This window comes from Arachis hypogaea, chromosome 2 (assembly GCF_003086295.3).
Source record: "Arachis hypogaea cultivar Tifrunner chromosome 2, arahy.Tifrunner.gnm2.J5K5, whole genome shotgun sequence".
Lineage (NCBI taxonomy): Eukaryota > Viridiplantae > Streptophyta > Magnoliopsida > Fabales > Fabaceae > Arachis > Arachis hypogaea.
The window spans coordinates 6,078,646-6,099,660 of record NC_092037.1 but is presented as its reverse complement, the minus strand read 5'-3'; the positions used below and the strand labels follow the sequence as shown (position 1 = coordinate 6,099,660).

At 30.9% G+C, this 21,015-nt stretch overlaps 2 protein-coding genes across 3 annotated transcripts; both read left to right on the top strand.

Annotated features, from left to right (window-relative positions):
• Positions 1-2,717: 2,717 nt before the first annotated feature.
• Positions 2,718-4,940, top strand: LOC112720977 (zinc finger BED domain-containing protein RICESLEEPER 2-like). Its single transcript, XM_025772073.1, has 3 exons — positions 2,718-2,802; positions 2,856-4,633; positions 4,920-4,940. The coding sequence occupies exons 1-3, from the start codon at positions 2,718-2,720 to the stop codon at positions 4,938-4,940; spliced, it is 1,884 nt and encodes a 627-aa protein (XP_025627858.1).
• Positions 4,941-11,217: 6,277 nt separating this feature from the next.
• On the top strand, positions 11,218-15,251 carry LOC112734760 (probable inactive purple acid phosphatase 29). Of its 2 annotated transcripts, XM_025784211.3 has the most exons (4): positions 11,218-11,709; positions 12,334-12,728; positions 14,187-14,649; positions 15,006-15,251. In XM_025784211.3, the coding sequence occupies exons 1-4, from the start codon at positions 11,376-11,378 to the stop codon at positions 15,014-15,016; spliced, it is 1,203 nt and encodes a 400-aa protein (XP_025639996.1). In that variant the 5' UTR covers positions 11,218-11,375; the 3' UTR covers positions 15,017-15,251. The 2 variants fall into 2 exon arrangements, with proteins under 2 accessions (XP_025639996.1, XP_072061925.1); XM_072205824.1 differs by lacking the exon at positions 15,006-15,251 and having other exon boundaries at positions 11,231-11,709; positions 14,187-14,891.
• The last annotated feature ends 5,764 nt before the right edge of the window (positions 15,252-21,015 follow it).

Here is a 21,015-nt window from a genome sequence, read left to right as displayed (position 1 = left end):
CTCACCAAGGGCTTGCAATACCGGAATGCCTCAATACATGGTGGAAACGTCTAGAACAGTCACTGAAAATAAGCTTGCGAGTCGTCGACCTGGCCCCCAACTCGAACGGGACTCGTCCTAAGGACTGCAACAGTACCAGGCATCGTCAACTGAACTCCTAACACCCACCGCGGGAGCTCGTTGTACGACTCATCCCAATCATCATAGATGTGGGCAACGGCCTTCTGTTTCGCCAACCAAACCCTCCTATACGTCGGCCTGAACCCAAAGTGTGGCGCCGTCGCATTCAGGAGCACCTTGATGCTGACGGATGCATTAGCTCTAACCATTGGCATGATAAATGTCGAGATCACATGATAATCCAGACTCCTGTGGTTGCTAGAGATGGACGTCGCGAGACACGTATGTGGTCCGTTGTACCTTTTTACCTCCCAAATACCCTTGCGCTGTCGGATACTTAGCCTAATCAACCATGTGCACCTATTCCCAAACTCAGAATACTTCCCAACATACCGGCGATAGTCAGAGTCCACCACTTTGTATTGTACCCCGCGTCGGATGCTATACGTCTTCACACTTAACACAGCCTCATCTTTATCCTGAAACTGCTGACCAACCTGAAACTCTGTCAGACCTACAGACGCCTCGGCATCTCTAGCACCAAATCCAGCAAGCTCTCCAGGAACCCCCTCCTGTCTCATGGTATCCAAGTCTAAAGATAAAAAGTACGGAGGGCACTGCTGTGTGCCGCAGCTAGAACCACCTCCTGCCCCAGCTGGCTCACTCGCTCTAATATCATCGCCACTGTCATCAGCAATGATATCTGGCTCCACATCATCATCGTCTGCATCATCCAGCAATGCATCGCCCAGACCAGCCGGTGCAGCACACTATAAAAAGTTCGGCACAATGTCCCCTATTCCAACCTCATCGCCTTCACTACAGTTGAGATCAACAGTGAACGAAGGAGAGGCGACAGGCTCGACCGGAGGTTCATTCACAGGGATGGACGAAGATGCACCAACAGGTCTGGAGTTAGAACCGGCTACCGTGCCTACAGTGTGGGTATTCTGGTTCGAAAGGGGTGGTAAAGCGGGTCGGCCCGCCCCAACCCGTCCCGCCAAGGCCCGCTCCATAAACGGGGTAGACCGGCCTGCCCCGCCAACTAAAATGGGTTCAAAATGCTAGCCCGTCCCGCTTTATGACGGATTAGCGGGTTGGCGGGCTAGCTCGCTTGACTCTTTTTTTTTGAAAAATAAAATTCATTAAAATTAACCAAAAAATAATAATTAAAAAATCAAATACAAATAAAAAATAGTCAAATTATAATATATTTTTTTATTTTTTTATTTTTAACTTCAATAATATATACAAAATTGTAAAATAAAATAAATAAAGTTAATAACTAAAAGAAAAATAAAAACAAAAAATGAGAAAAAAAAGTATTTAAAAATTCTATAATTATTAATTTTATAATAGTAATCACTCTTTTATTTAATAAAAAAAGAAAAATAAAAATCTTCGACCCGGCGGACCAGCCCGCCCCGTCCCGCCAAAACCCGCCAATTTAGCGGTGCGGATTTGGCAAATTTTTTAATTTGGCGAGCTCCAAATTCTAGCCCAACCCGCCTTTTTAGCGGGTTTAGCGGATTGGCCCGACGGGCTCGACCCGTTTTACCACCCCTACCCTCGAGCTAGATACCATATCAACCAACTTCGCCAACAGTTCAGGTGTCCTAATTTCAGAAAACTACCGACGACAATGAAACATGACCTACAAGTAGGGGTGGAAATAGGTCAAGCGGCCTGCCAGGGGCCTGTAGCCTGGCCTGTGTTTGGCCTGGCCTGATAGGAAATAGGCCCAGGCTCAGGCTATTAAAAAAGCCTATAAGCTTTTGAAATAGCCTGTTGGGCCTGTCAGGCCAGCCTGAGCCTGTAATATATATATAGAGTTTTATTATACTAATAAAAATGCTATAAGAAGGATTTGAACTTGGGTCTTCTATCTTATAAAAATACCTTTATCCACTCAACCATTTATCTCTTTAATTATATATGTGCATTTTTATTTTCTTAATATCTTTAATCTTTGATATTGGAATATCAAAAGTCAATCAAATAAAATATTTCTAAAAACTTTCCCTCCACACTAATAAAGAAATACACATATACACGGTCTTTTTCTTTTCTCTTCTTCACTTTACACGCTCCTACCACTACCAGCTACCAGTCTACCATCCTCTTCATCTTCTCTTCCTTTGACTGCAAGTACTTCTTCTTCTTTCTCATGTCATTATTTTTTATTTTGTTATTTTTTATATTTGTTATTATAATATTAAATATTTTTCATCAATTAGGGTTTTATTCTATCAAATATCTTCTTTTAAGTTCGATTTTTTTGTTTGTGTTGTGATATTATTTCTACTTTTTTGAACATAAAATTTTATCATTTTTTTCTTTATTAAAAGGTTCTTACTTTATGCCATTGATATAATGAAAGCCAAAAAAATCATGAGATAATGTTGTCTGTTAATTTTTGTTTAGGCATTATAACAAGCTTTAGAAATTTCTGAATCTGTAACTCCAAGTAATCCATTGGCCAATTCTATTTCTTTAAATGGAGAAGAAATTAATCAGTCAGTACCAACAATACCAACAACAGAGCATTGTACCAACACACACAATAACTATTACAAATCAACCAGTCATGGATGAAAATGGTAGTAATGAAACTGTTGTTACAAAAAAAGAAGAAGACTTCACCAATTTGGGATGATTTTAATCAAGTTGAAAGTTCTGAAGGTACAAAAGCTATTTGCAAGTATTGCAAATCAATGTTTTCTTATGCTGGAAAGGAGCTAGTACTTCACATTTATGGAGGCATTCTAGTAGTTGCTTACAAAGGAGATTGCATGTTGCTGCACAAAAGAAGCAACTATTGATTCCATTTCAACCTTCCAATTCAAGTGTTAATCCCTTTGTGACACCAGGTGCAAGATATTCTCAAGAGAAGATGAGACAAATAATTGCTACAGCAATTATGGTTCATGAGCATCCTTTCAGCATTGTTGAGGATGAAGTTTGGATGTGGGGCTTCCAATATGCCAATTCTGAATTTCATAAAATTTCTCGTAAAACTGCTCGAAGTGATTGCTTGGCAATATATGAGGCTGAAAAGAAACAATTGAAGGCTTTGTTACAAGGTGTTAGGAAGATAAGTTTGACAACTAACATGTGGAGATCAAGCCATCAAATTGTTAAATATATGGTTATCACAGGTCACTTTATTGATGCAGGATGGAATCTTCAAAAAAGGATTTTGAGTTTTGTTCAGGTACTTGCTCCTAGACGTGGCATTGATGTTGCGGATGCTATTTTCAAGTGTTTGAAGACTTGGAAAATTGAAAATAAAGTCTTCTCAGTATCTGTTGACAATGCTTCCTATAATGATTCATGTCTAAGGGCTCTTAAGAATACTATTTCAGATAACAACTCATTATCTGTTGGTGGTAGTTTGTTTCATGTTAGGTGCTGTGCACACATTCTGAATTTGTTAGTACAAGATGGGCTAGGTAAAATTAAAGGTATTATTCATAAAGTTCGTGAGAGTGTCAAGTATGTCAATTTTAATGATTCAAGATTTAAAACATTTGTTGAGATTGCTGAAAACAAGCGTTTGAAGGAGAAAAAACTCATCATTGATTGTCCCACAAGATGGAATTCTACTTACAACATGTTATCTGTGGCTTTGAAGTTTAAATCTGTGTTTCCTGTGTATAAGGAAAGAGAACCTCACTACAATTACGAACCATCATCAGAGGATTGGAGAAAAGTGGAGAAGATTTGCAAACTTTTAAAAGTTTTTAATCTTGCTACTCATGTCATTTCTGGTAGTGAGTATCCTACTGCAAACTTGTACCTTCCTGAAGTTTGGAGAGTGAAACAAGTAATTGATGATGCTATTGAAGATAGAGATTCCTTCATGAGAGAAATGACAACCTCAATGAAAGAAAAGTTTGACAAATATTGGGGAGAATGCAATATGGTAATGTCTCTCGCTTGTGTTTTGGATCCTAGGTGCAAATTACATGTTATTAAATTCTGTTTTCCTTTAATTTACAAACCTGAGCATGTAGCTGCTGAAAATATTGAAAAAGTGAAGAATACATTGCAAGAAATGTATGATGAATATGCTGAAAAATATCATGGTGAGACAATAATAAGTGGATTTAACACTAATAGTCTAGTTGCTTCTTCTAATGTGGTTAGTTCTGAAATTAGTGGAATTGATGAAATGTTAAATATGGTTCGAGAAAAAGAAGTCATTCATCCAACAAAATCAGAATTAGAAGTTTATCTTGATGAGAGTGCTTACATTCCTGAAGGCAATTCTAAGTCTTTTAGTGTTTTGGAGTGGTGGAAAAATAATAGCTTGAAATTCAAGGTTTTATCTAAAATGGCAGCAGACATATTAGCAATTCCTGTCTCAACGGTGGCTTCAGAGTCTTCATTTTGTGCTGGAGGAAGAGTTATTGATGAATATCGTTCTCGACTAAATCAAGAGTCCATTGAAGCTCTCATTTGTGGAGGAGATTGGCTTCGGAACAAGTATGGTTTGAAGAAAAAACCAAAGGTAAAAATTAACTTTCTAATATTTCTCTTTTTGACTAAGTATCTATGTTATAGAAAATATTTTCTCTTTTTAAATGTGAAAATATTGATATTGGTATGATGTGAGTAGTTAGAATAATAAAGTTGAATTTTCATGATATATAAATGAAGTATCATATCACTTATACTAAGATTATGACCACAATTTTATTTTGAACATTCTCTTTTGTACTAATAAAAAAGTATTTGTTGCATTTATATTATTTAAAAATCTAATGATATGTGTATGTTTTCTTTTTTCTTTCAAGGTGTTGGAACAGGAATATTAAATCACTTGCAAGCTTGGAGGATTAATCGATTAATTGTCCAACATTTTTTTTACTGTATTTTGATTTAAGTAGTTATTAGCTTTTATTTGATGTTATGTTTAGTTGGTTTGTTACAACTCTTGATATTGATGAACTCTTTTTCTTTTGATATGTTACATATTTTGGAATAGTCAAGTGGGAATATATTCATATATATTATCTTTTTTTTTAATTAATAATAGTTATTTATTGATATTTTGTCTTTATTTTGTATCAATATTATTCATAAATTTATTATTTTGTATTTTATAATTTTAAAAATTAAATTATATCTTAAATTTAATTATTATTAGAAAAAGGCCTATTAACAGGCTTCAGGCCAGGCCAGATTTAACAACAGGCCAGGCTCGATACTCATTAAAAAGCCTATACAGGCTAAGGCCAACATACTCTATTACAGGCCTGACCTGTTTCCACCCCTACCTGCAAGTCCTCATCACTCCCGATCGTGAAACAATCATACTTCACGATTTCTTGCAGCACTGAGATTGGAATGCGATAGAAAAACTTCTTAACCCGTTTCACGCCTTGCAGACCAAGTTTCTGTAGTACAGAATTAACAAGGTCATCATAGCTCGTCGTAGGCCTAATAAAAATACTGGGAGGATCTTTATCAGTGAACTTCACACCAGAACGTGTTTTCCTCTTAATCGATCCTCCGTGATAAATCAACACTATAAAACTCTCTTCACTAGCCATTTTCTTACTCTAATGAGATCAATTCACATTCACACCATATTTATACACGTCTTGTCCTGTATAATTCGAACCAGTGTAATTCGAATTAAACTTTGTATAATTCGAATCATCCAGATTCGAATTACTTAGGGTTTCGTGTTTGGGTGTAATTCGAAATACCCTGATTCGAATTAGTGGGTGTGTGCATGTGTGTGTAGTTCGAATCATGGTGATTCAAATTACATGTAAATGAAGTTCGAAACAACCTAATTCATACTATATATAAATGTGCATTGGTTGATTCATGAACTATTTTTTGGTTTGGCTGATTTGTGTAATTTTTTACTTCCTTAACTTAATTAAGTGATTTATCTATTATTTTATGTATATAATAATTTATTATTAATAATAAATTCTTAAATAAAGTTTGCAAACGGCTTGATTTCAATTTGAAAACCAAACAGTGAATGAATTTCTGTCACAGAAGATAGTAATAAGTACATTCATTATGATATTGTGTATGGAAAAGATTACATATTCTTAAAAATATATTAAATACATGTTTTAAGAATATTTCTAATAATTTTTAAAACATATTTTTTAACATTATTAAATATGTTTTAGGTTACAAACCAGGGTGTCTTTTTTTATTAAATATATTTTTGGAAGTATGTAGATATGGTAGAGGTAGATGAATATATATTATTAGATGTATTAAATTATATCAACTTCTAAGAAACACAAGCCAATGGTAACTCAGAGGATCCATATACTTGTGGAGGCAGTTGAATAATAATAATAATAATAATAATAATAATAATAATAATAATAATAATAATAATAATAATAATAATAAATTAAGGGTGAGATATAGATAATAATAATAATAATAATAATAATAATAATAATAATAATAATAATAATAATAATAATAATAATAATAATAATAATAATAATAATAATATTGTCATGCTACGATACCATCCCCATAACTATAAGCAGAACAAGGCAAAGACTTGGGAGAATTTCCCGGCACATTAAGGGTTTTAGTATTATGACGCAATTTTTTTATTTTAATTTTTTATTTCAATTTATTTTTTACACTATTAATAATTAAATTATAAATAATAAAAATTAATTATATAGTATTAAATGTTTAAATAAATTAAAAGTTAAATAAATCAAATAAATACAATGAAACAGTAAAATAAAACCCTAATCACTAAAAATTTTGGTAGTTGTGGTCGTCATCATCATTTCTGTGATCTTGCTGAGATGATGGAGAAGGTGGTGATGTCCGTATCCCACCAACAGTATTATTGTCACTAGTATCTGTTGTAGCTGCCTACCCATTTGATGGTCGTATATCTTCCTGATGAGGGCATCGTACTTCTTGTCCCATATAAAGTTAAGCTGCACAAAAAAACTTTAAATAAAAATGTATCGTATTAAATAAAATAGAAGATATAAACTAGCTAAGAAGGTTTGACTATATTAAGCTTTTACCACCAACTTCTAAAACCATCGCTCTTTAGTCTCAAAAAGAATCTTCTTGTAGCTCGGGCGTGGATGATTGTACATCAGTTTGATAACGTTGGTCATCTCCTGAGTATATCCGTTGTTGTTTGGCGCAAACCTATCAACAATCTACAAATAACTAATATGATAATATAAATTAAAACTTCAGAAGCAAATAACCATAATATATAGAGTTTTTTTAAGAAATTTTGACAGAGTTTTATCTATAACTGAAATGCACCACAAATTCTATCCATCAACAATTAACTTAAACAGCACCAATTGTCAACAATCAATAATCAAGAAGTAACATCTATAAATTCACTAAACTAGAATCAATAATCAGGATAAATCAAACACTTTTAGTAATTCAATCCTACAATCCTAAATCTACTAAAACTAGAATCAACTATCAAGAATCACTAATAACGATATATCAAACACTTTCAGTAATTCAAACCTACAACCCTAAATCCACTAAAATTAGAATCAATAATCAAGAATCACTAATCACGAGTTATCAAACACTTTCAGCATATAAAAGACTTAAAGTAGTACTTACGTTGTCCCGCCATCAAGCTCAATCATCATCCGTACGATGGGAGGTGGTGGAGGGGCATCAGTTGGTTGGCTTTCGTGAAAGGATTTCGGCGCCGCAATGTCCATCGCTAGAAGCGGCATCACCGAGACAGTGGGCTGCTGAGCGGATGGAGGCAGCATCGTTGCCATAGACGCGGGAACGTAGTTGGGGTTAGGGACCATGATGAACGGCTGGTTTGATGCACCCGCAATTTGTGACGTCACCGGGGTAGTCGAAGTAGAGGGAGAGGATCCAGAATTTCCAGAGGTACCGGCAGAAACCCTTACCACAACCACTAGGCTGATCCACAACATCTCTATCTGTCGTCATGTCTGCAAAGAGCATACCAATTAAAAATGTGCTAAACATATTCACATAATTCAAAATATGTAATCAAAATAAACTATGTTAAACTTAGTTAAAGAAATACATTACCCGTTGAAATCAAATGAAACAAAAGAGGTAAGTACACATTCTAACTTCACAAACATTTAGCAATACATATTACTACATGTATAATTTTGTCCGTATGCAAATAAAAAATCATCCATAAGTCATTTAAAATGATCTTATATTTGATTTTCTATGAATTTACTATCATTTTTACTCTTAAAACATATTAAAAATTAATATGACTTATTATCGAAGTCTTTAATCAAAACTAAACAAAGAGAACAAATCAACAATAATCAGAAATTCAGAACAACAAATCAACCTTATAAATTATAATAACCAGTTCAGAACAAATCAACAATAATCAAAACATGTTTTAATAATTAGAATCGGAACAAATCAGAACTAATTAAGGAATACAAATCAGAACATGTTCTAATTAAAATTGAAACTAAACAAGTTCAATACCCTAAGTTCAGAATTTTAGAAAATCCTAAGTTTAAAACAAGTTTAATACCCTAAGTTCATAATTAAATAAGGAACAGAAATCAAAATATGTTCTAATTAAAATTAAAACTAAACAAGTTTAGTACCATAAGTTCATAGTTTTAAAAAACCTAAGTTCAAAACAAGTTCAGTACCCTAAATCCATAACTAAATAAGGAACACAAATTAAAACATGTTCTAATTAAAATTAAAACTAAATAAGTTCAGTACCTTAAAGTTCAAAATTAAATAATCAACAATAATCAGAAATCTCAAAATAGCAAATAAACCTCGTAAATTATTTCAATAAATCAGAATTTTAGAAAAAAAATAAGTTTAGAAGTATTACCTGAAGAAGAACACCAAAACTGAGAAGAAGAAGCAACATAGATGGCAATGACGTTGGCGATGGCGGCAGCTACAACAGTGACGACAAAAACGACGAAGAGTGACTCCCGGAGAGGAGGAAGCTGCCGGAGAGATGAGAGGGGTAGAGAGAGAATAGAAGGCGAGAGGGTTAGAGAGAGAAAAGAGAGAGCCAAATTCGAACGAGGAAAAGCGGGTTCACGCTTCAAATTTACAACACATTTACCATTAGTTTTATTATCAGAAAAATCTGACAGTAACTATTGTGAGTTGCTAAAACGATATGTTTCACTAAGTGGGTTTATCGTTGGATTTTTTTACCGGTAAATCTGATCCTAAAGGATGCGCTAATGTTTTTTGTTTTTCCTCCAATTGTTACTAGCGGTTTTATCGTTGGAATCATAAATCCGTCATTAAAGCTGGGAGTATTTTGTGACGCTAAATTCGATTATATTAAACGTTTTTTTTTTGTAGTGATAAACAAATTAGAAGTGATGGAAAAGAAAAAAAAGCCATTTCTTATTATACTTGGCTGTGTTAATTTCAGTTTATTGACAAAATAATTTTAACATTGTTTTATTCATTTATTTAATTAAATGTTGATTATTGATATTTTTATATTTTAGAGATTCACTGTAAATACTAATTTAGTTCGTTATTACTGGGATAATGGACTATTTTTTTATATTCATTGACTAATGCAAATAGTTATTGATAGACAAAAGAATCATGCTACGTACTTTGTATTTGCTAGAGATTTTTTTTAATTATATTCAATTAGATATAAATGAATTATAATTATGTAATCATATGTCTAATAGATTGATTCTTAAATAACATATCCAAATTATAAGAAAGTCCAGAGAAGTTTATATAGATTTATCAAATTAACTATAACAAATAAAAAAGAAAACAAATTACCTACAAAATTAATTTGTGAATATTTTTATTTTGAGAAAATAATAAATTGATCCCTGACTTTTTGGTTTGCGGATATTTAACTCCCCGAAGATTTAAAAATATATTTAAGTCCCCGACTTTTTCAAAATTTGGACACATTGATCCCTAAGTTTAATTTATTCAATTTTAAAAACTCTCTCACATATGCATCCGTATCAACCAGGTCAGTACAGCGGGAGTCACGTTTGATTTTTTACTTGGGTCTGATAGACCCAAGTGAATATGAAAGATCAATATGTTTAGGTTTTGAAAAAATCAGAGACGTAAATGTATTTTCAAATTCTCAAAAATTTAAATGTTTGCGAATCAAAAAGGTCAATGTCTTATTTGTCTCTTTCTCTAATTTTTTATTTACCAATTTCCTTACTAATATTATGTGCAAAATTTGCTACGGATTAATTTGCGAAATTTTCTATACAAGCTACTTATAATTTTGTGACTTAAGAAATCTGGTGCAAAGATTAGCTACAAATTTTGTCGTGGATTTAAAATTTAATTTGCTACCATAGTTATTCATTAGCTTTAAGAGTATACGGAAACAAATTTACCTGCAAACCAAAATTTAAGATAAATTACATATATAAATCAAATACAAGCAGATATTACATAATTTTATCAAAAAAAAAATGTTACAAGGTTCTACTCGAAAAATATTTTTATATAGTTTCAATGAGGCTAATTCGAATTACAAAACCCACAATAATTCGAATCACATAAATTCGAATTAGTCAACATCAACGTAATCACATAAATTCCATGTAATATAATTTTTTAAAATGACTTAAAAAATGATAGGGAAACTATAAAAATTTGAAACAGATCCATTCAAATTATTGTGTGTGTCAAAATAGTGTACTAATTCGAATTAGATTGATTTGAACTAATGTAGGTCACGTTTTTTTATAGTTCGAATCAATGGAATTTGATTTACTCCATAGATACAATAAATGCATAATTCGAATTATTGTGGGTTTTGTAATTCGAATTAGCCTCGTTTGAACTACATGAAAATGTTTTTCTAGTAAAACCTTGTAACATTTTTTCTTTTGGTAGAATTATGTAATATATACCTAATTTACCCCAAAATTTACATTAGATGTATTAAATTACATCAAGTTCTTCTAAGAACCAGCACAAGTCAATGGCTGAGAAGACTCAGAGGATCCATAATTCCATATACTTGTGGAGGTAGTTGAATATTATTATTATTATTATTATTATTATTATTATTATTATTATAAAATGAGAGCGTGTGAGATACTTCAAAGACATCATTGCCAAGTGTCCATACATAACATCATACTTTCAAAGTTTCCATTCATAGTGTGATTTTCATTTATTTATTTTTCCTCTCTTGGAATTGGGATATTCGGATCCATTTCTAAGGAAACTTGAAATTCCAACCGAAAATAGTGATGGTTTTGAGTAAAAGAAGTGTTTTTGGCACCAATATTGAGATGGGGTTTGGCTTCATGGTTCTGGTTTTGGTGGCCTTATTGTTCAGTTTTAGTCCTATTTGTGTGTTTGGGGAAAAACATGAAAACCCTCAGAACCATAAGAAGCTGAGGTTTGACAAAAATGGAGAATTCAAGATTCTTCAGGTTGCAGATATGCACTATGCTAATGGAAAGTCCACACTCTGCTTGAATGTGTTACCTTCACAGAATGGTTCTTGTTCTGATCTCAACACCACTTCTTTTGTTCAAAGAATGATCCTTGCTGAGAAGCCTAATCTCATTGTCTTCACTGGTATTGTATACTATATATATAGTGTTCACTATTCAGTTCTTGTTATATGTTTACATTTTCATGTCATTTCTTTCTAATTTTTATAGATATCTTACTGTTGTTTAACTTTCACTTTTTCAGTGTGTTTTTGAGTAATTTTTCATTTTAACCCAAATTGGCTCAAAATTTGAATGGATTTGTTAAAAGACTTTTAAAGAACATATTGATTTAAGGTTTCTAGTTTTGGTAAAAAAATAGTCACACCCCAACATTTACTAATCAAAGACAAAGATAATGGAGTGTGTATATACCATATTGGTTTTTAGTTTGCATGGCTAAACAAGTTATAATTTGTATCTAGATACATTGATACGAATGACACTGATAGATATAACGTAGCTAAAATTTCAATTTAACTCTTAAAAATATTCTAATATTATAATTTTAAATGAATCGGCCGATTTTACAAAATTTTTATTAAGTCCGATAAATTTTATGATTAAATTTGGTTACGATTTCATATTTTACGTATTTAATTTACTCTTTTAAGTGTACGTAAAATCTTGATTTTCTCTGTCTTAAATACAACCCAACAAAGATAGTATAAGATAACTTAAGATGCAAATTTTTATTGTGATGTGGCAGGTGATAATATTTATGGTCGTGATTCCTCGGATTCGGCGAAATCAATGGATGCTGCATTTGCTCCTGCAATTGCATCAAACATTCCTTGGGTAGCTGTTTTGGGAAATCATGACCAAGAAGGATCCTTGTCTAGGGAAGGAGTGATGAAATACATTGTTGGTATGAAGAACACATTGTCTCAATTCAACCCTTCAGAAGTTCACACCATTGATGGTTTTGGAAACTATAACTTAGAAGTTGGAGGAGTTGAAGGCACTGATTTTGAAAATAAATCAGTGCTCAATCTTTACTTCATTGATAGTGGAGATTATTCTAAGGTTCCTTCAATTTCTGGTTACGATTGGATCAAGCCATCACAGCAACTCTGGTTCCAACGAACATCCGAAAAGCTCCAGGTACCGTTTTATATATACAGGTTATGTTTGGTTTTGAGAACAAGAAAAAACTGAACACTAAAAATAAGATACAAAAATTAATATTTTTATATTTTGTTTACTATAAATTAAATATAAAAAATAATAAATTATAAAAGTATAAATTACTCTCATTTTTTCTACAGACAAAATTTAAAAAAAAATATAAGATATAAAATATAACTATAAAAAATTAATAAAAATAATATAAAAAAATAAATTGTGCACTTAATACTTAATATTATTTTTGTATCCTTTTAGGGGTGAAAATAGGACACCTAGCTTGGCCTGTCATAATTTTGTTAAGGGTAAAGTATTAAATTGGTATTCTACGTTTGGACGTAATCTTATTTTAGTTTTTAAGGTTTAAAATATTTTATTTGAATATAAAAAAGTTTTATTTAGTTTCAATGTTGTCCTACCATAAGGTCAAAGTTAAATAATTAACGAAATGTCCTACATGACAGCAGTATAATAAAAAGATCGATAATTTATAGAACAAATACAAGCTCCAGAGATACAAAATCAACGTGAATACATCAATACATTTATTTATCATTCTTCTTGCAATTTAAATGAAATATTTTCTATAGAACTAAGGAGAATAATAAATAAATGTATTGATGCATCTACGATTGATTTTGTGCCTTTGGAGCTTGTACTTGTTCTCCATATTATCGACGTTGTTCTTGTACTGCTGTCATGTAGGACATTATGTTAATTATTTAACTTTGATCTCATTGTAGGACTAAATTGAAGCTAAATGAAACTTTTTTGAATTTAAATAGGATATTTTAAACCTTAAAAATCGAAACAGAATTACATCCAAATATAAAGGACCAATTTAATACTTTACCCTTTTGTTAATAAGTTAAGTTTAGACTCACAAGACAAAATAGTCTAATAAACTAGTTAGGCCTGTAAATAATTTTTTATAATTAAAATCTTATTAAATTTATCATGTTTTATGATACTTTTTTTTATATTTTTAGTACTTTAAAAGTTTAGATATTGTCATAAAGATTGAAGGTAATATATTGCATGTAAATAATAAAAAAAAAACCGTAACTTTTTAAAATATTTTTTGTTTTATTTTGATAAAAAATTATATATATATTAGGCTTTTTACCAAGTTACATGTCACGTTTAGTATTAAAAAAAAAGTTTATAACAGGTTGCAAGTTAGGCCAACGTTCCTACTTTTCTATAAAAAATGATATAAAATATATTAATTTAATATTTTAGGACAGTATCTGTATCTCATCAGTTAAACATAATTTTGAGTCTCTATATTCTTATCTTAATATTGTACTTTTAAACAAACACAACCTATCCATTACAATGCGTGTTTGGTTTCTCATTTCACTTCAAATTTAAGCTATTTGGAACCGAAATAAGATGATTTAAATTTTAAACAGAGATTCTTTGTTACTTGTGCAGAAAGCATACAAAAGTGGACCAATGCCTCAGAAAAACTCTGCTCCTGGTCTTGCATACTTTCATATACCATTGCCTGAGTATGCTAGTTTTGATAAATCAAACTTCACAGGTGTCAAACTTGAACCAGATGGCAATGGCATTAGTTCTGCTAAGGTGAACTCCGGCTTCTTCGCGACGTTAGTCCAAGCCGGAGATGTGAAGGCAGTTTTCACCGGCCATGATCACCTCAATGACTTCTGTGGTAAGTTAACCGGCATAAACCTATGTTATGCCGGAGGATTCGGATACCATGCATATGGAAAGGCTGGATGGTCTAGGAGATCAAGAGTGGTGGTAGCTCGCTTGGAGAAGACGCCGGAAGGAGCTTGGGGAGATGTCAAGTCAATAAATACCTGGAAACGCCTCGACGATCAAAATTTTACTCAAATTGATGGACAAGTCCTTTGGAGCAGGAGCTTTGGAAGTAAGATATCCTGGAATACTTGCAGTAATCTTTTGGCTTTCTTGTTACTAAATTATGTTGCTAAATTTTCTTAGCATATTGCAAATGAAAAATCATCATGTTGTTACTTTAAGAGAAGGGGGAAAGTGAGATGGAAAATTATTGTGTTGTAAACTAAAGTTCTTTGAAGGAAATTAGGTAAACAGTGCTAAATTATTATGTGATTTTAGAACAATGTTTATTGCATAATTATGAACTACCTATGTTTTTTGTATTATGTTCTTGTCATGTGAAAAATCAGTGCCTAGAGGTTCATGTTCTTAAATACTAAAAAAATTAATGTGCTCTATGTTGTTCTTTTGTGGATTTCATTGCAGGAAAATCATAAGTGAAACAAACAAAATGGTGGAGAACTTTGAGAATTTAGAAAGTGATGCAGACAAGTGATAGTATCCACATACATGACATGAAGATGATTTATTTTGGAGTTTGTTATAGGTTGTTATAAATTATATTGTTGTTAAGATGGTCATGATTCATCAATTGTGATGCTATCTAGCAGTTAATTTTTTGTCTTGAGCTATACATATTAAATGAAAAATTGTTCATTTTAATTTTTTTAATATTTTTTGGAATCACAATATGATTTGCAAACAACAGACTAAAAACATTTTTCATGTGTGAGCATATGCTATATTTTTTAGTAGTGGTGAATAATAACTTAAGATTTAATTGCAGTCCTATAATCTATGCAAAAATTGTGGTTACTTTTTGAATCTAAAATAAGAATTTGTATATTCAATCATCAATCTGTGCATGGCATTGATATAGAAGTAGCCACATTAGTTACAAAACCATGTTTCATTAATATTTTTCATTACAGACTTACATAATTTCATTCACAATTGTCCTTAACAAGGATAAAAACCTGAGAAATAGTAAAACATAAATAAGATCAGCAAAAACAAAAAAATAATTATAAATTGAAAATCAAATTACTCAATCTAAATAAAAAATCTTATATAAATACAAATGTAACATATCATATCTAGACATGTTTACGATGAACATGTCTGAATATGAAGAGCTATACTTTATCTATACAAGAATTTTTTAATTGGTTCAACTTACGGCGAAAATAATAGCATGGCCATGATTAGCAAGGTGTGCAAAGAGGTTGTCGATAGGGCCGGTGCTGGTGTAAATGTGTTGGAACCATGCTCCCATAACAGCCAACATGACCAACTTTCCATTTTTAATCTTTTTTTACTTAAGATAGAACCTGTAGTATCAGTACTAGAAAAAAGATCAATATTGAAATTAGTAAAAAATGGTGACTGAGTAGAGAGAATTGACTCAAAAGAGGAGAAACTAGACAATATGTGATACTTCCAGAATAAAACATAACGAGATATACGAATACGTCGAGAGATAGAATCCCAATAACGATAACTCTTGTGTTCAGTGCCAAAACCAAGTAAACAACACATGCGAACCCAAGATTCAAGTTTATTATGTTCATGAGGCTGAAGAAGGACAACACAGACACAACCAAAAACACAAATAGAATTGTAATATGGAGAAGTATGATAAAGATGCTTAAAGGGAGTAGTGTTATCAAGGACAAAAGAAGGAAGTCTATTGATAACATGAACAGCAGTAAGAACAGTTTCACCCCAAGTACGCTCAGAACACGGAAAAGAAATAAACATTACACGAACGGAGTCAAGAATGTGACGGTGTTTGCATTCAACTCTTCCATTTTGTTGAGAGGTACCACTACAAGAAAACTCAGATAAAGTACCCCGTGCAACAAGAAAACTTAAAAGTCTAGTGTCTCGATATTCCATAGCATTATCGTGTCAGAAGATTTTAATGACCTTGAAAAACTGAATTTTAATCATAGTAACAAAGTTAATATAAAGTTGAGGCAGCTCATGATGATTAGTCATCAGATAAACTCAAGTAAAACATGAATAATCATCAATAAATACTACAAAGTATCGAGCACCTCCCATAGAAGCGGTAGGAGCGGGACCCCAAACATCAGAGTGAATAAGATCAAAAGGAGAGCAAACAAGAGATGAATTATTATGAAAAGATAAAGTTAGTTGTTTTGCAGTTTGACAAGAAATTCAATCAAAGAACTCATTATTAACTTGACCTAAAATACCCGTAGACATAAGAAGACACAATTTTTCTAAAGAAATATGGGCAAGACGGTGATGCCACAAGTAAAATGTAGATGGAGAAAAAATAGCACAGAGATTTGATACAGAAGGAACATGAAGATTCTCGAGTCCAAACAATCTTCCGATCTTACATTCGTTTTTGATGATCTGTCCCATCTGACGATCCTGCACACGACAACCAAAAATAGAAAAATTGACATTAAAATCGAGATCAACAAGTTGACCAACAAAGATAATATTAAAGTTTAATTTTGGAATAAAAATAAAATAAGTATCAGGAAATTAAAATTTGACTGTGAAATAAAACCCTTATGTGTCGCATGCAAGAGAAAACCATCAGCATTGTTGATAGAAGGTACATTTGTAGTGGTAGACAAAGATGAGAAAAGATGGCAAAAATGAAACATGTGATTAAAGCAACCAGAATCAAAATACCATTTACAATTACTTGGAGAAGTGAAAAGAGCAGCAAGGGTATTATTAGAAAAGGAGAGAAATTTCTTAAGGAGAGACTCAATGTGGGATGGAGAGACAGAAAGTGGGTTGAGAGAAGCAGAGTTGATGGATTTAGTAACAACAACAGTAATAGAAGCAAACACATTCTTAGAGTAGTTGGGACGAGATTGATACTTGTTTTGATCTGAACGTGGTGAGCGAGTAGGAGAGGTAGTAATCAAGTGTTCTAAAAGCTTGCAATAATGGCAGAACAGTTTTGGACAATTAGAGCCAATGTGACATTTTTGTTTGCTTTTTTGACATTCAATAGAAAGACAGTCTGAGAAGAGATACCCAGAACGGTTATAATTGCAACAAAATTTACCCTTTCTATCTATGCCAGCAAAAACAGTTTCACTCTTATAGAGAGTCAATCTTAGGCGCGTTTCTTCATACTTAAGACGAGGAAGAACATCTTCAAGACTAGAAAAGGGATTCTGATGAAGAAGAGAAGCTCTAACTAACTCATAGTCATCAATAAGTGTCATAAGGAACTGTATATAAGACGTGTTCGGTTGCAATAACCCTCATTTGCCTTAACATTAGTTGAATCTTTAAGAATAGGCTCACAAGAGGTCAATTGATCCCAAAGAATATTCATCTGAGCAAGAAAATAAAAAACTGCTTGTCCATATTTTTGCTTAAGACTATGAAACTCTTTTAGTAGTTGGTACTAATGAGAGAGGTTAGAAATAGTATAACATTTTTCTAAATGATCCCATACCTCTTTAACAATTTCAAAACGCCCAAACCGTAAATGAATGTCCGGAGTAGAGGTGTTGTGAAACCAAGTGACAATCTAGTAATTTTTACTATCTCAATCTTCCAATTTTTCTGTAAAATCTTTCTCAACATCCTCTTTGAATTTGGAGGTCCCTTCTTTTGATTTTTCAGTCACAGATGGTTTAATAGGACAAATAATATCACCATTTACGCAGCGCCACAATTTGCTCCCTTTAAGAAATTCTCTCATGGCTTCAACCTAATAAGCATAGTTAGAACTATTAAGGATAACAGGAATAGACTGAAAAATATCCGATTTTTCCATAATAGCAGATACAAAAATAAAAAGAGAGAAGAAACTGCAAGATTGGAGCAAAGAATAAGAAAACAGAGAACAAAATCGAAAAAAGTTCACTAAAAAATTTTAGGAGGGATCCCACTATGTGCCACGTCATTCAATGAAAGATACATGGCAGCGTCTGAACGGAGGAGAAAACACGTCAACGCTAACTCAGCCAAGCTAGCACACGGGTCAACTAATAGGCCATATCGGATCCAAATTTGGGCCTAACACGATGGCACTTGGGTCATCGAACGGGTCAGATGGGTACAGTTGCGAGTTGGGTGGGGACTGGTGGGATTGCGGGTCGCGACACTTGGATAGCTTCTAGGCCATTGATCTGGGGCTCAATCTGACGACGTTGGATGAGTCTGGAAAGGAGAAAAAAACTAGTTGCGGCGGCGTGTCAGGAGATTTTCGGTGACGAATTTGAATTCGTTGGACTCGTAATGATGAGATGAATACAATAGTATGGTCAGTGATGAAGCACGCGGTCAAAAAGGTGAGCGAAAAATAGAAACAAAACATTACGAAAAGAGAAAACAAAAGGGCATGAACTATTTTTCATGGAGAAAAAAAACATATGTTCTTGATATCATGTTAAGAGCAAGAGAGTAATTTGAAAAAAAAGTTATGTATTATTGAGTGTATTCTAAATTTCTAATAATACAATATAGAAGGATATATATAGATGCTAGAAGAATCAAAACAATAAAAGTGTAATATTTTATAATAAATATACAGTTATATTAAATAAATATTGATGCTGATCTTAATTGATTCTAATTAGGGAAGTTCTATGGTGGTATTGATTTTGGTGGCTAAGGGTGGCATAAGTTTGACCAATAAATAAAATATTGACATATGATAAGAAAATTAAATCTAAAATCAAAATTATTCTCTCTCTTATAATTTTTTATGATTATTTTTATCAAAATAATTTTTTATAATTATTTTATAATTATAAAAAATAATTTTAAAAAATAACACCAAAATAATTTTTTAATTATATTTATCATTATTATTTTATTATTATTTTTATTTTTAAAAATAATTTCTTATAATTAATTTTATAATTATTTTTACTAAAATGATTTTTTATAATTATTTTTATTTTTTAATTATTTTTTTATTATTTTTAAAAATAATACCAAAATGATTTTTTTAATTATTTTTATCATTATTTTTTATCAAAATAAATTTTTTTATAATTATTTTTTCTTTTTATAATTTTGAAAAACTAAAACTAAAATAATATTATCTTTTATAATTTTTTATGATTATTTTTAAACTAACACCAAAGAGGGTCATTTTGGTGTTAGTTTTTCAAAATAATAAAAAAAACATTATAAAAAATTATTTTTTAGAAATAAAAATAAATTTAGAAATTATTAAAAAATAATAATAAAATTAATTAAAAAAATAATTATAAAAAATTATTTTAGTAAAAATAATTATAAAAATTATTTTTTAAAAATAAAATAATAATAAAATAGTAATTATAAATATAATTATAAAACTATTTTGGTATTATTTTTTTAAATTATTTTTTATAATTATGAAAATAATTATAAGAAATTATTTTGATAAAAATAATCATAAAAAATTATAGGAGAGAGAAAATTATTTTGATTTTTGATTTAATTTTCTTATCATATGTCAATATTTTATTTGTTGGTCAAATTTATGCCACTTTTAGCCACCAAAACCAATTCCATCATAGAACTTCATTTCTAATTATACTCTAACAATTTAGATCATTAATTTAAAAAATAAAAATGGATTATATGAAATTAATCATAAACGAATTGGAAGTGATGGAAAAAAAAAATAGCAATTTTTTATTAAACTTGCCTATGTTAATTTCAGTTTATTGATAAAATAATACTAACATTGTTTTACTCATTTATTTAATTGAATTTTGATTATTGATATTTTTATATTTTAGAGATTCACTATTCAAAAGTTTACTAGTAATAGCTTTCTTCATAAAAATATATGTAATGTATTCCTACATTTTTTTCCTAATTTGATATATGAAAAGGATCACTAAAAAAATTAAATTAATTATTTACAAAGTTAAATCTTAAATAATAATTAATTAAAATAATTGAATAAAAAATTAATAATTAAAATAGATGCATGCATATCACTTATAAATAATTTTAAACATATTTATATATCATGTTTGTATACATGTCCTTCTTGTATATTCTAATATAGGGTAATATAATGTAGAAAAAATTTTAAGTATACCAGTGTTCCAATTATTTTAATCGTTGATTTCAATTAATATATATTATATATATTTTTTATAATTCAGATCAACAATTAAAATAACTGGAACACCGATATTTCTAATATACTTAAAACTCTTCCTATAATGTGTATAATGTAAGTGAACTCCTTGATTCCAAGTTGGGAGCCAAACAATGAATGAATTATGTCTGGCCTATAGAAAATAGTACTAACTATTAAGTGTATTCAATATATTTTAAGATTCTTAAAATATATTGAATACATGTTTTAAGAATATTTCTAATAATTTTTTAAATATATTTTGTAAATATTATACATAAATTTAAGTAATTTTAAATATATTTTTAATAATATTAAATATGCTCTAGGTTACAAACT

What these genes read in the sequence shown, in the direction of transcription:
- LOC112734760 (XM_072205824.1), top strand. Translation starts at nt 11,376, where the DNA reads ATGGTTTTGAGTAAAAGAAGTGTTTTTGGCACCAATATTGAGATGGGG. An exon ending in TAATCTCATTGTCTTCACTG is followed by an intron (nt 11,710 to 12,333) that starts GTATTGTATACT and finishes GTGATGTGGCAG; the next exon opens with GTGATAATATTTATGGTCGT. An exon ending in GAACATCCGAAAAGCTCCAG is followed by an intron (nt 12,729 to 14,186) that starts GTACCGTTTTAT and finishes TTACTTGTGCAG; the next exon opens with AAAGCATACAAAAGTGGACC.
- LOC112720977 (XM_025772073.1), top strand. Translation starts at nt 2,718, where the DNA reads ATGGTAGTAATGAAACTGTTGTTACAAAAAAAGAAGAAGACTTCACCA. An exon ending in TCAAGTTGAAAGTTCTGAAG is followed by an intron (nt 2,803 to 2,855) that starts GTACAAAAGCTA and finishes TATGCTGGAAAG; the next exon opens with GAGCTAGTACTTCACATTTA. An exon ending in GTTTGAAGAAAAAACCAAAG is followed by an intron (nt 4,634 to 4,919) that starts GTAAAAATTAAC and finishes TTTTCTTTCAAG; the next exon opens with GTGTTGGAACAGGAATATTA.